Source organism: Podarcis filfolensis (assembly GCF_964270895.1).
Source record: "Podarcis filfolensis genome assembly, chromosome: 11".
NCBI lineage: Eukaryota > Metazoa > Chordata > Lepidosauria > Squamata > Lacertidae > Podarcis > Podarcis filfolensis.
In genome coordinates, this window is record NC_139613.1 from 57,103,612 (window position 1) to 57,118,652 (window position 15,041).

Consider the following 15,041-nt stretch of genomic DNA (forward strand, 5'->3'; position numbering starts at 1 on the left):
AATTAAAGATAAAACCGTTGTGAGAGGAGGCTACATTTTTCTGAAGCCCTGGAGAGGAGTTGTTCGGAGGAAACTTTGATACAGATCGCTATGAACACGCCGCCCTCCAAGGCAACATCATGGTCCTCGTTCCTCCATTAGCTTAAACAGGGCAGCATCTATCTGACTCCAGCTCCTGCCTGTCCTGTAGTGGGGATGCATTATTTATCTCTCTGTGTTATTTTCACAGATTTCTGGAGAGAGCGGGGCAAGGTAAAGGAATAATAATAATAAAAGAGAGAGAGAGAGAGAGAGCGCCTAGCCTATCCTCCCCCCCCCCCCATCTCTCTCAAAAGCCCACGTTACTTTGATTGACAGCTCAGCCTCTCCACTCTCCTTCTCCCCGACCTTCCCATTTTCCCTGCCTGTCTGCCTGCTCCGCCGCCTCCCATTGGCTCGCTCGGAGGGGTCCTGCAGCTCCGCGAGGAAGCCTTCCTAGCAAAGGCGGGGGGGGGGAGGAGAGTGAGAAGGGGGGAGGCGAGGCCTGCCAGCGCCGGCTTCCCATTGGCCTGATGTCACGGCCCCACGTTGGTTCCCGAGCCGGCGATTGGGCGCCTGCCCCTCCTCCCCCTCTCCCGGGGCGGGGCCAAGGGGCTGGTTAGCTCGAGGAGTGTGAAACCGCGTGTTAATGTAACCAGCTCGGGCGGATACTTTGTGTCCCGTTTATTGCGATCCCGCCGCCGAGCTGGGCTGCGCGTCCCGCGGAGTTTCCTCCTTACGCGCCGATCTGGTCTCCATGGAAGAGGAGAAAGCCTTGTGATTATTTGCGGCGGGACGAGGAGGAGGAGGAGGAGGGCGATCGCCTGCTCCGCCTGGATGTTTCTTCTTGCAGGGATCCTGGGGAGAACTTTGGCCCGGGATTGAGCCAGGCGGGCGGCCGACGGGAGAGAAGCAGAGGCCAAGCGGGAAGGCGAGCGGGGATGCCGCCGCCGCCGCTCCGTCCTTTCCTGGCGGGGCTCTAGTGCGGAGGCCGATCGGCGCCGTCCGATGCGCGGCGGGCCTACGGAGGCAGCCCGTCCCTTCCCTTTCGTCCCGTGCGCGGCGCCTGGCTGCGGGGAGAGGAAGCGAGGCTGAAGCGGGGCTGGTGGGGGCGGGCGGGGGGCGCTTTTCCCTTTGCCCCTCTCCGGGCGCGGCTGGATCCCCCGCTTCCCGGAGCCGCTTTGCTTGGCGCGCCCCGTCCAGCGCCGCAACCCCCCTTTCCGTCCCCGCGTCCCGGGCGCGCCCGGCCTCGAGTCTCCCTCCCGGCAGCCGCGTGGCCTTTTGTAGCGGGACTCCTCGGCTGGGGCGAGCCAGCCCTGCCGTCGGACTTGACTCCCTTGGATTTTCCAGTTGCGGAGAGATCGCCGGAGCTGCCGCCGGGGAGTTTGGGGTCTTGCAAGTGCACCGCGCAAGTTTGAAGCCGGGAAAGAGGAGATTTCTCGGCTGGGGGGCGAGGAGGGCGCCCCGTCGGAGGAGGAGGAGCACCGGCGACCGCGACGAGAAGCGACCCCCTTGCCCGGCCAGGGCTCCCCTTCCCCGGTGACATTTCCACCCCCCCTCCAAAAGCTCACAACAAAGGAAGCGGCTGGGCTCAGGCTGGAGCGAGGCGGCGGCGGCGGCGGGAGGATGGTGCAGTTGAGCCGCACGGCCGAGTAGGGGCTCCCGGTCCCGCGCCTCTCCCTCCGGCTGCCTTGGGTGCGCTTTTCCCCTCGGGATTTAAACTTCGGCCATCCAGCTGCGAAGGAGCAAAGCAGCGGCAGCAGCAGCAGCCCGAGTCATGTTTCCGCAGAGCCGGCATCCCGTAAGTGCCCCCCCCCTCTCCCCGCTTGCCTGTCTCTCCCCCCCCGGGTCGCCCCCGTCCGGGCAAAGTGCGTGCAAGGTCGCTTCCCCGCCTGCGAACTCTGCCCGTCCCGCCGGAGGAACTTGGCCGGCCCGCGCCTGGCTCGCTCGCTCGCTCCCTCGGCCCGCCGAGCAGCGCCGACTCCTTTGTTTATTCTGGGACTTGTTTGTCTACCAGCCGACAATGGCGGGGAGTGGGGGGGGGGCTGCTGCTGCTCTGGTCGATCTCCGCTTTCCAGCCCAACTGCGGGGCTAGATAAAGAGAGACGGGCAGCCGGCGCTTCTCCCCCCCCCCCACTCCAAAGAAAAGCCTTGCCAGTGAAACCTAGACGCCCCCCGAAGTGTCTCCTGAGATGATGGTTCCCGGAGACAGCATCTTGCCTCTGAGGATCTCCCAGAGCGTTTTGCAAAACTGTTTTGAAAAGGAGGAGCAGATGGGTCTTCAGTCCCCCAGTAAAACATTTGAGCCCCCAAGTTGTTGGAGATTGCCATTCAAATGGTGTGTCATGTAATCGATTGGGGAGGGCCTTGCCTGCACCCCCAATATATTATTCAAGTTGGCACCCTTGACCAGCAGGTGTTTAAAAGGTAGGGAAGAAGCACCAGGCAGGTGACCATGGAGAAATATTTGTGAATCTCCAAAAGGACGTTCCTGTGCCAGGTAACTAACCTGTGGCCCTCCAGAGGTTGCTGGATGCCTGCTTGCCTCATCCCTGGAGTCCAACAACATCTGAAGGCCCAGTTTCCCCAGTGCTGCTTGAAGCCCCCCCACCCCGTTTTTTAAGTGTCATGTGCCCCTGGCCACTGTCTCCTTGGGTTGTGCTCTGTAGTTGGACTTTAGTTGTAGAGATGACTTTGCCTCTTATCTACACAGATTCCTCCTAACTCTTTGTTTTCTTGCTCTTCCTCCAGACGCCACACCAGGCTGCAGGACAGCCTTTTAAGTTCACCATCCCAGAATCTCTAGACCGAATCAAAGAGGAGTTCCAGTTCCTTCAAGCTCAGTATCACAGGTGGGTGCGGCCTGGTCCCTTCATTCCTGCCTTCCTCTGCTCTGTAGGCCACGTCTGATTTGGGGATTTCAAGCTGCCCCACAGCATGCTTGTTCAGTGGGGTGTGTTTTGCTTGTTCAAAATGTACTTTGTAGTTGTGCCCAGGTGGTGGCGTGTGGAGTCAGTTTAAGGCTGTCACTCACTTAAAAACAATGGTCAGCAACCCCCCCCCCAATTTTTTTTTTGCATAGGCTCTTCAGTTCAGGTGAACGTAACCCACCCTCCCCCAGAATGTGCTTTCAGAACTACACAGGAACTGTCAATATTTGCTCTGGAAAGTTTTGAAAGAGACTGTGTTGACATTTGGTCAGCCAGTGTATTCTTGTCGTCATATTCCTGCATTCCACTACTAAATGGTTGAAACATCGATTTAAACTTCTGTTGTTTGGGAAACAGAGGCATTTGGATACTAGGAACATGTCAGCGCTGCTAGTAAAGGGTTCAGTTTTTCCTGCCTTGACACAATGGTGTTTGAACACTTACCCAAGCCGCTAATAATTTCATTATTAGTTCACTTAGAAGTAACTCCCACTAAGTGCAGTGAGACTCACTTCTTAGTAAATACGCAAAGCCAAAACAGCAGATATGGTATTGAAAGTGATATGGTATAAAAGTGAGGTAAGTCTACTGTATGCAAGTCCTAATGAAATCAGTAGGGCTTTTCCAAGCAAACATGTCCTAGACTTGGTTTGTTAGCGTACTATCTTAGTTTGTAACAAAACAAACACACATACTGAGATCATGCTATTTAGCTTGAGGTTCTTGTGTACACAGTTTTAACTCTTCTAACTCAAAAGATCAAGCCAATTCAGATAAGTAGTATTCTGAGACAGCAAAGTTTTAAGATAGTATGAGCTGATCAGGTATTCTAGCACGCCACTGCAATTAACCTGAGAGAGAGAGAGAGAAGCAGCAAAACAGTTTGAGTTTCTAAAGGATTTATCTTGATGGCCTATAGACTTACATTTTGAATTAACACACTTTCATTCTAATCCCAAACATGGGAGAAGTAAATTTCCATTGGGGTTCATTGCATGTTAGAGTTTTATGCATGACAGCCTGATACTTCAGAGGAAATTCAGTGGTGTTCACTGGGACTTGCTTACAAATAAGATTGCAGCTGAGTAGCCCAACCTCTCCACAGTAAATGTGCACAGAATCCTATTGTGGCTTTACTTTCAGCTGAAAGGCATCAACTACTGGTGTAGTTCAGCATACATGTGATGCTGTAATCTCTTAATGACATCACTTAAATCACACTATGGTCCACCTTATAGGAGAAAAGCATGCATGGGTTTTAACTGATGTTAATTTTGAGAAGGGCCAGTACCTAGCTATAATTAAGGTGCTATATGATTATGCAAATTCATACTGATTCATTTCTTACTTAGTTTTTTAAACAGGTAACTTTATAGTGCAATACTAGGTGGAAATGTACTAATATTGAAGTAGTGTAGTATAAATAGTATATAATTTCAGGTAGTTTTTCTGTTTTAAAGTGATTGCTTAGAAAGAACATGTAAAGATGTAAACTGCTATAATTATTCTGAACTCTAGTGTTTTATCTTTGGGATAGATGTACTAACTTTCTGAATATTAACACTGTCAAGAAATCAGGAATTGTACTTCACTGCAGCCTCTAACAATCATAGATCCCTATTGGAACCATGGCTTCTATACATCATCTGAGTAAATGTGTGTTTAATTTGTTCTGAGTTGATATTATGTACTCAGCATATTTGAGCTTGATCTTCCATATTAAAGCAGTATGCTACAGTTTCTCTGTATTTACACTGTGATATATTATGACAGCTCTCCAAACAACTTTCTTTTCAGAATGCAAGCAATGGCAAATACTTGAATTGACATACTTAAAAATACCTGTGTCGTGGTTTATTTCAAATATATATTATTCTCTTCCTAGCCTTAAGTTGGAATGTGAGAAGCTGGCAAGTGAAAAGACAGAAATGCAAAGGCACTACGTGATGGTAAATACAATACAATCTTGTCTCCTTATTTGTTTTGATAAAGCACAGAAATGATAGCATTGGAATACCCCTAAGGAGGTCACCCAGCGTAGCCTAGCCCCATCCTCAGTGAAGGATGCAACTATTCCAGGCAGTGTCCTCTCTTTAAACAGCCCCAGCCAAGGAGAAAGCCCATGATCTAGACAGTCCCACGATTGAGCAGCTCTTCCTGTTTGGAAGTTTCTCCTAATGTTAAGTCAAAGCCTGCTCGCTTACAATTTTATCTATCGCCTTTTGGAGTAGTAGATTGAACAAGCCTGCGCCATCAGTTTTGTAAGTGCATTGGTGCCTTTTGCATGATTCTAACATATTTTTTCCCTCCCTTTTTTATAGTACTATGAAATGTCATATGGGTTAAATATTGAAATGCACAAACAGGTAAGAAATTGATATGATACATAATCGCAAAACTGCTAGAGTGCTGTGGTGCAAAATGTTTGTAGTTTTAAAAAAGCCATAGTGTATGTAGATGAACTCAAAGATGGGAGAAGGGGAATGGTGTAAGTATAATGCATAGCTTTTCTATAAACTACCAGTTGGCCATATGAGGGTTGGCATAAATACGAATGAGTTATGATTGCTACTCTGTTCTAAAAGAGTCTTCAAAAATATTTCAAGTTAAGTGCTTTCAAGGAAACCAATTTCTAGGAGAAAACTTCACGTTATAATCTTGGGTCTGCCTAACCAGTCTCTTATGTCCAAGCGCATATGTTGATGGTTGCTCAAATCCTAGCAATTTAAAAGCATGAAAAGATTAGTGACTTGGAAAGCTCTTGGTTATGACTGAGTTTGCAAGTTCCCATAAAATTCACACTTATGGCCACTATAATGGTGAATAAAAAGAGTATTGAAGTGGAACAAGGCACTAAGAACCTCATAAGAGAAGAAAAGCTAAATGATTGCTCAGCCCAAAGGACCTTCAATTGAGTAGTTATTGTCTGCCAAAGAAAGCATTAATGGCAGGGTGTAAGTATTCTGTAGATATGCTGACATCCACTTTTTCATCAAGATGCTGGTACAATAAGTCTTTTAGAAATCGATGGCCTCTTAAAAAAATTATCATTAGATGAAGTTGCACAGTTGGACACATTTCAAAGTGCAACAATACAATTCTTTCTTGATGTATATGTGCTATTTCATCTAAAACTCTTGTTTCATTAAATTAAAGAGCATGGCTGACCGGCTAGGGCACAGCAAAGAAATTGATTAGTTCAGGCTTCACATCTTCAGTATATTCAAAGGCTTCCATTAAGCAAGTGTGTTTCAGTGCTGAATTCTGCTTTTGTAACTCTGAACTCTTTGATTTTTTTTGTCTGTAAAATCCATTGGATGTAAGAACATCGTATTTGGTAATGCGAAGTTATCACTGTGTCAAAGGTAGATGCTTTTTAGCTATAGAAAGTGCATTTGGTAATACATGTTTGCATTCAAAGTATTCATTCACATAAATACTCTGGCAGCTTTCAGTATTTGGATGTATTGCTGAATTTTAGGAAAAAGCAACAACACGCCTTTCCTGGAGTCTCACTCTTTATTTTGTTGCCTGTATTTCTTTTGAAACTACTCGTCTTGTGTTGATACAGATATTAAAGTTTGTCTTGCAAAAACAAAAATGTCTAAGCTGCTATTTGCTGACACCTTTTATTTAACAGAGGTCTAAATGCAGCCAGCTTGTTACAAATCATGGGCTTTGTGAGCTTAATTGGTAGTACTTTAACATTGTGACTGACATTTAATTATCTTCTGGTAGAGCAGAAGAAAATGTGTAATTTGGAGCAATGGATTGAAAACTGACTTCACTTTTTAAAGATTAAACCCCCTAAATTAAAGAGCCCTGGAGCTGAGGCCTCTGCTTTCCCCTTAATGTGTGTATTTACTATAATAGCTTTGTTTTCTTTTTTTTTTAGCATGCATCTTATAGGCAGGATGGTATTACTTGTGGCAGAGACTATATTTTAGGCTACAGTATAAATTGCCAACAAATCGCTTGCAAATTGGCAAGAAAATGTTTTAAGCCTTTTGTAGAAGTTTGCGTACTCCTTACATTGTATACAGTGGTAGATAAACCAATAAAGAAATCCATATTTCAGTTTCACAGACTGAAACCAATCCATGCCCCAGCTAAGCAATTGCTTCTGAAAAATGAGAAGTTCTACTTCTCAAGTCTGTCCAAATCATCATCTTAAAAATTTGAAAAGTGGGGAGGAAACTCCCTGATCTTGAAACATGGACAGTATGTTCTTGGGCATTTGGTGGAGAGTAATCATAATTCTTATTAAAACTGGTGATGTGTAGCCCCTGGGGTGTAGGAAGGCTCAAATTGATGCTTTTTGCTGGCTGATCACCAGCATGGCCTAAGTGCTCATTATGTTGTAGAGAAGGCCTTCAGAGCTCTCATTACGTTTGACAGGAATTCTCTCTAGGGGGAAACTGGGCATTAGCTAGACTCCTGACAGGCTGAAATTATTCCTGCTTTATGGCTTATAACCAAATGCTTAGCAAGGCATCATCAGGGGACACAAAAGTTGTCACTTCTGACAACATCTTTTTTTATACATATATACTGAGAAATGCAATGATGGGGAAAGTTTTTCACTAAGCTCTAATGTTAATGGGGCCTGCATCCAGTGTGTTTTTATATAGTCCAGATATATTTTTCTCCATGCCTTCCTGTGTTAACAAAGCCTGAATATAGTAAAACACTGCCGTTATCCAGACTGTCAATTCAAGGAGAAAAGTTATTTATTGCATACATTTGTAGTTGCTTTTCAGTGTTGTCAGTGTTCTCCCAGGATGGATTTCAATGTTGTCATTCTGCTTGAGGAATAGTTTTGTTCCAATGTATGCCTCTGTAAATTGCTGTTACCCAGCTTCTGCCATGTCCCCTCTTAGAAGTCATGGGGAGCTGATATGGGCAGCCACTATTACATTCTCACTATGTGATTCTTTCATGGTCCTTACATGCTGCCCATTTCAAGGGGCAATGCTGGGGATTCTGTATACACATGGTATGTAGCTAGCTCCTGTTCTTACAAACATGTAGTAAACTGCTTTAGATAGGTTAGATAAGTCAATCCTCTACCTGTTACTCAGAAATGCCCCCCTCCTCTTGATTTCAGTGAGACTTGTTTCTCAGTGAGTGTGTATAGGAATGCAGTCTCAATCTATTTTTAAGAGGTCTTAAAAAGATACTTCATTCAGGCATCTTTTGCCTAGTAAAGCTAAACTGACACTGCACTTTAGCCTATAAAGGTAAAGGGACCCCTGACCATTAGGTCCAGTCGCAAACAACTCTAGAGTTGCAGCGCTCATCTCACTTTATTGGCCGAGGGAGCCGGCGTACAGCTTCCGGGTCATGTGGCCAGCATGATTAAGCCACTTCTGGCGAACCAGAGCAGCGCCTATACAACCAGCTTAATACCATGAAACATCTTCCATCCCCGCATTGGCTTGGGTCCTGATCTCCTCTTCCATGAATCGGAATCTTTAGCTAGTACAAAGATAGCAAAAAGGGAGTTTCCCTGGAAGATGGCATGCATTGGCTATGTGGGATATTAGGACTAACCACCTGGCTGACTTTGAGTGTTTTGCGGTTAACTGCACACTTTTTCATATGCAGCAACTAGATTTTTCCCTAGCTTGTATTTGGAAACACTAAGCTTGTACTCCATCGAAACCTGATGTAGATCCTTCTAGGAAGCAAGCTGTAAAATGTATGAGTTTCATGCCAATAATTCATTTTTAAAAGAGTTGTTCATTATAGCAGTCAGAGTTAGCAGTGGTTACTGTGGTAAAGCTGGTGCCAAGTCGTAGAGTTTTCTTGAATATTATCAGCCACACAGGAAGCATTCTCTGTGTGTCATTCTCGCCAATCATGTCTGTTGGCCTTCAGAGTAAACCAGAAGGTAAACCTTCTCGTGTGTTAAAACCCAAATTGTTTAGGTGTAAGATTAGCCTTTGTTCAGTGGCAGTCGGCCAAAGAAAGATTGATCACTGCTGAACCCACTGACAGACTATATAAACTACTACAGTGTTTGAGTTCCAGCCATCCTAAAACTGACAGGTGGGCCTTTGTCTGCTTTGGGTAGATTGCTATGATCTTTCTGACCTGCCTTCAGGCAAGCTTGTCACTCTGCCCTTCTATGTTTTCTCCCCCTTTTCTGTCTGGCTTGTTGCCTTCTCACTTCCAAATAATTGCAACTTCAAAAACGGTGCATACTGCTAACAGCACTATTCTTCTCCTTCGTTTAAGGAAGCACTCATAAAGCGCTCTGTATGCAAGACTCTTCCTGCAAAAAATCTCTTCCTGATTGCTCATTAAATCATCAGTAGTGGATGTTGACAATAGTGGGTTAAACAGAGTGACAATTTAAGCAGTGGCGGACCTTGATTTCTCAAACTTCAGTGGCACTTTCTGCGGTGCCAAAATCTGCCCCCACTTCTCGCCTTCCATTGGATATCTTAGTTGCAGCACCCCAGAAAATCTGCACCCAGTGTGGCTGCACCGTTTTCAGTTCGCTAGATATACCTTTCATTCAAGAGACTTCCTTGGTTCTCTACGCCTTTCTTAAGAGGCGTAGTAGTGTTCACCTAGTTCTCGCTGAGATAAGGGAGGAAGGCTCACCTTCCTAGTAAACTAGATATCAGTAAATATATCTAGTTTTCTACATGCAGGAAATTTGTTCTGTAGGGAAGAGGATCAATCATGAGGATCCAGGCTCAGGCTATAATTAGGACATATTTAAAGATAATTTCTCCTTCCTTTGGCTGCTGCATTTTAATTGCTGTCATAAAATGTTGTCTGAATTTCTGCTGAATGCATTGATTCTCTATCTTTGTGGAATTAAGCTGAACATATTTTTTTAACACTGGTGTGCTGAAGAGCGCATACCAGTCTAGTTTGGCTCAGGGATTTAGACAGGCATTTGGCCACAGAGCCAAGGTTTCAGGGGGGAAATGCACATCTAGGAACTTCAATGGCGGGGAAAGGTGGTGCAGAGGAATATTGAAAAAAGAGCAAGGGTTAAAATCTTGCGCCTCAACTGTTATTTCCCTGCAAACTAAAATTCCCAGCACCACCACTCTTCATCTGCTCAGTCCTTACCAGGACTTTTCACACGCCAGAAGATCTTGAAAAGTGAATCTCTTCTGTTAAGCAATCCACTGCATAAATTCTGGGGGGGGGGGGAGGGGGAGCCACAGGAGAGGACAGCACCGCATTCCCCTTCCAAATGTTTGAGTTGGCTCTGGGGGCAGCCACCTCTTGAAAAGTGTGACAGTTGGATGTGCCTTTTGTAACCTCAGCAATAGGTTTGGCTGGCAGTGTGTAAAGAGTTCTTACCTGCAGTCTGGCTGTGGTTAATTGGGGCAATCTAAACAATTAAGACTGATTGGAAATGATGAAAAGTAGGACATGGCTGATCTGCCATGGGCCATGCTTCTGGAGCAGTGACACAAACCTCTGGCTAAGTGGCAGCTCTTATGTCGTAAGGCTTTCAAAAATGATTGGACAGAAAATCAAGCCACACTGGATTGTTTTTTGTTCCGTTTTCAGCCTTTTGATATCTTGGGTAAACAGTCGGTCAAAGCAGCTTATGGAATAAGGTGACCAGTCAGTGTATTGACAAGAACAGACACAATAGAAAACTGCATTAGGAGGCAAGCCATTGGGATTTGCAGTAAATATATTACTGAACACAAGTGAATTGCCAATACTGCTTGTTTAGCAGTTTGCAAGGGCAATGGCAGTATGGATTTTTGAATTAGAAGGGAAGGACTGTTCTTTCTCTGTGCTGGAACATCTAGTGGATGGCTGAGAAGAAAATTGATTTAGGGAACAAAATGCTGCAACCTCTGTTTTGTGCCATGTGAAAGGCTTCTATGGATTAGTGAGTGGAAACACAAAGGTAGCTTTCAGTTTAGTGGAAAGAGAGCAAAGCACAAGGGGTCTTTGTTTGCTGCCTGGTCAAGATGGCATTCAGTTAAGCCTAGGAGATGTGGGGGTAAGACATATACCCCTCCCAGCTATTACAAGGACTTCTTTAGCTTATTTGGCTTTCTTTGAAATTGCCTGAAATAAGCTGGTTGTGTGAATGAGCTTCAGTGAGCACTGTCACCAATCTGTTTGTGGTGACAAGTTCAGTTTCACATTGACAAGAGCAAAATTCCACACTTTTTTTTTAAAAAAGAAAATAATAACCCACAGTGGTTCTGTGAATAGGCTCCCAGAGTGATCCATGTATTGACATTGCTTCTCTTAGCCACCATGCACCTGTAACTTGCAGCCCAGTCAAATACATGTTTACTCAAAAGTAAACCTCACTGATTTTAGCACCGTTTTCATGCAAGCAGCTATATGCATATGGTAGCAGACTTAGGGTAACTTCATAGCTGTTTGTTCTTTCAACAAGAAGTGATCTTTGCAGATCAGACATAAGGCAGTGCCTTCATAATACTTTATATTACCCCAGTTTCAGAATTGTTTAAGTGCAAGCACTTCACACATTCAGTACAGTGTCATAACTGACGGAGTCACTATGTATTGGCACTTAGATTACCATTTTAAGCAAACTATCTTATCAATGGAAGAATGTATTTTCGAACTATAGCCGATAAACTATTATTTCTTGTGCCACCCGACTAACATTATGTCATAAGGTTTTAATGGGCATCAGTTCTCTTCCGTCAGATGAATCAAAGATGACTGGGGATGTGAACAGGGTCAGAAAGGAATGAAACCTTCAATTAAATTCTTTATATAATATTGTAGCATAGCGGATAGGCTGAAGGGCAGAGCACAGTTTAATGGCCCACCAATACCTTTAACAAATGTTACAAACATTGCTGAGCCAAGGTTTTGGGGTGCTTGAGGGCAAGGGACCTATCCCCTTTATTAGTGTGTTTTGGCAGAGTGTGGGGTGTGTGATGCTGTGCTAGGGTAAGAGCATGTGACCCTTTAAAAAGGGGCTGACCGATTATCACTTCTCTGCAGGAGCTGCAAATTGTTATTAGACAACTAGGGTGAGAATTTAGTTCCTCTGCCTTCAACACTAACCCCAGTGTGAATGGGTGACCAAGTTAGACTTTCATTGATGTTGGTGGAGTCCCAGATTAAATTTGGTTTCAATCTCGAAGCATCCTGGCTGCTAATGTTGTGCTGTGGTCTTTTGTATATGTACCTAGGGAATTCTTGGGATCAGTAACTGTTGAGAGCGTTTTGTGGGGGCTGGTGTAGGTTGATGGCAGTGATAGGTGTGGAATTCATGTGGGTATTGAGTGAGTGGAAACCAACTTTATGGATGTTGTTTTTTATGTGCTGTATTTAATTTTGTTTTTCTTTGTAAACTGCTTTGCAGTCTTATATGAAAAGTAGTATATTAATGAATGAAATGGGGGGATAGTACTATAGTACATCAGTACCAGTCATGAATATATAGTAAATTACACTTAGAAGCTTACTTGGGAGAAAGGGAGAAGGGGTACCATGTGTGAAGATAAGTGAACTTAGACTTGCTTTATATGCCTGCACAGGTATTGTGTAAGTCATGTGACAACTTCAGAAATGTGTATAGAGGGAGAGCGAAAAAAACACACAAATGTTGGGGATCCCCGGCTGGCCTGTTGAGGTGACAAAAGAGGCATGTGCATGTCTGCATTTGCCACGTGTGACATTACCCATAGTTTCCTGTATGGAAGTGAAACTTATTTTTGGAAACTAATCTGGTGTAATTTAGCCCTCACAAAGAGTAGAACGCTCATGGCTTGAAAATAAATGAAAAGGTGAACAATTAACAGTACCACCCACAAGCCATTTAGGAAAATTAAATCCACTGAATCAAATTGCTCTGGTTTTAACTGGATCAGAATAATGAACAAGGACAAGAGGAGCATAATACAATGGGTATCCCTTTTTGAGTTTGGCATCCACTCACATTAATGCTATCCAGACAAACACAAAGGCACATGCTAATCAAAACGTGGTGATCTGAATTTCTATGCTGGGTGGGGGCTGATAATGCTATTTTGCCATCCTGTTATGTGAATGCAGTCATTACATTGGATGTAAGGAGGCTGGGGAAGTTTGAAGTGATGTGTTGCTGTTGCAAATGTATCTAGACAGCACCTGATCAAAGCTCATTTGAAATGGATATGTATTCCTGTTTATCAGTTGAGTTTAATCTGTTTGGAGTAAGTTTTCCCACCCCTTTCTGTTGATGATAATATTAATGGTGACAGCACTGATAACTTGAAATGTAGTTGAAGGCCACCTTCAATGGCTTTTGTGTGTGTAATGGTTAATATGGCTGTAAATAGGAGATGAATGTGGCTACTTTTCTAAGTCTATTACTCAGGAGGCCTGTAAACTTGATTGGCTGTTACAATTCTAGCAGAATCATTCGATTTGAGAGCAATAGAGAGATAAGATATCCAATTACCCAAATGATTTGCAGGGCTAGCCAATGTTGTCATGGCGACGTGAGTTGGAACAAATTAAATTTTAAGCAATAAAAATAATCTTAAAGCACGTCTGGGAACAAGAACATTTGGCAGTGGCACTTACCTGAATTGAATCTTAGTTTGACATGCTGTTGTTTGACATTGATATACTGTGGGGGCTTAAACTTCTTGAAATGGCACATTGCCTCTTAATGTGTTGCTGTCACTGCCAAAATAAGAGACTAGCATATTTTAGCAGGATTTTTTCCCTTAAAGGAGGCTAATAATGCATGTGTATTGGAGGGAGGGGGAATTAAGTAATGGTTGCATATGGCAGGATATTTAGGGAACTAGCAAGTTCAAATGTCTGAATACTTAATTTCTAACTACGAAACAACTTTGCCTACAGGTCCTGAAAAGTAAATGGGCTGTAGATACTACCAGCATATTCAGCATTTCACTGTGACTATAACTCTTTGGCTGTGCACATGTTGACTGCTTTTGTTTGACTTGAAGATACTTCTGAACATAGGAAACCTATAAAACAAACTGGCTTGGCTCAAGTGAGCACAGTCATGAGAGTAAGGCATGCCCCTTTGCCCTGGGAGGTTGCTACTGCTTCCTGTCTTGCCTTAAAGCCTCAGCCTTGCCTTCTAGAGCCAGTCTTAGTGGGAACTTGCATATACAGGAATTGGCTATTTATTCCTCTCCCAACCCAGCAACCGGAAACACTCCTCACTTGGTATCTTTTGCTCCAAATCATTGTGTCTCAACATTTTTTTTTAAGTTCAGAAAAGAGACTTTGAAAAATGGGAGTATTTCAGATAATAAAGAACAGCAATCGAAGTGTGTTCCAATTGCACAAAAGGCTCCCGTCTCCTTATTAATGTTCTATCAGGCTGAATCCTGGCTTGCAATGCTTTTTTTTAAAAGAGAAAAAAAAAATCTAAGAACACCCTATAAAGAGCTTTTATCCTCATGTCTGTTAGACAGATGGAGACTAAAATTGGTCTGAGGTCAAGCCATTTGCTGCATACTCGCAGCCTTCGATTTTCCTCACCACAGATCATCTCAAATGATTCAGTAATGACCAAAAGTGCAGCCTTGACCTTTATTCCCTGGTGGATTACTGTTACACAGTGTAAATGGCAAGAAGAACATTTTGTTCATTCAGATGGAGTTTTCATGTCTATTTTGCCGGGTCTTCTATAGCACAAGCAGAGCATTAAGTCCAGTTGGTTGCTGGTTCCGTGGCAAGCCTGAATGTATCATTTCAATTAGGTGATAATAGTGTCCTTTTTAATGATGATTTCTTTTTCCAAAACCCTAGAGGGTCATACTGTATTTTTAAAATGATTGCTTTTATATGTACTTCTAGTAAAGAATTAACTCTTATGTTGGTGAACATTGGGGTTCTAATTGTCATTATTAGGTGTCGCTAAAATGTTTCTGAATGTGTTCTATTGCCTTTTTTTCTTATAGTTTTTCTTCTAAGTGTTTTCTAAGATGTAATTCCAGCTATACATTACTTCCATGCAAGACACAAGCAAGTACAGCCCAGAATGAGGTGGCACTTTTAGCCCTGCCCTTATGTCAGGAGATCTTTAACAACTGTGCATTACATGGTTGCAACCAAGTGATACGGTCGCGCAGAGCCTTTGAATGCCAA

The 15,041-nt window shown here is 43.9% G+C and overlaps 1 protein-coding gene across 2 annotated transcripts in view; it reads left to right on the top strand.

The window, feature by feature from the left end:
- The first annotated feature begins 640 nt into the window (after positions 1-640).
- Positions 641-15,041, top strand: part of LOC310744879 (transducin-like enhancer protein 1) — a 77,444-nt gene continuing 63,043 nt past the window's right edge. The window contains exons 1-4 of one of the 2 annotated variants that reach the window (XM_083576789.1): positions 641-1,819; positions 2,770-2,870; positions 4,834-4,897; positions 5,270-5,314. In XM_083576789.1, the coding sequence (XP_083432915.1) occupies positions 1,796-1,819; positions 2,770-2,870; positions 4,834-4,897; positions 5,270-5,314 (234 nt within the window). In that variant the 5' untranslated portion in view covers positions 641-1,795. The remainder of the gene's footprint in view (positions 1,820-2,769; positions 2,871-4,833; positions 4,898-5,269; positions 5,315-15,041) is intronic. The other variant, XM_083576790.1, reaches the window with a different exon arrangement.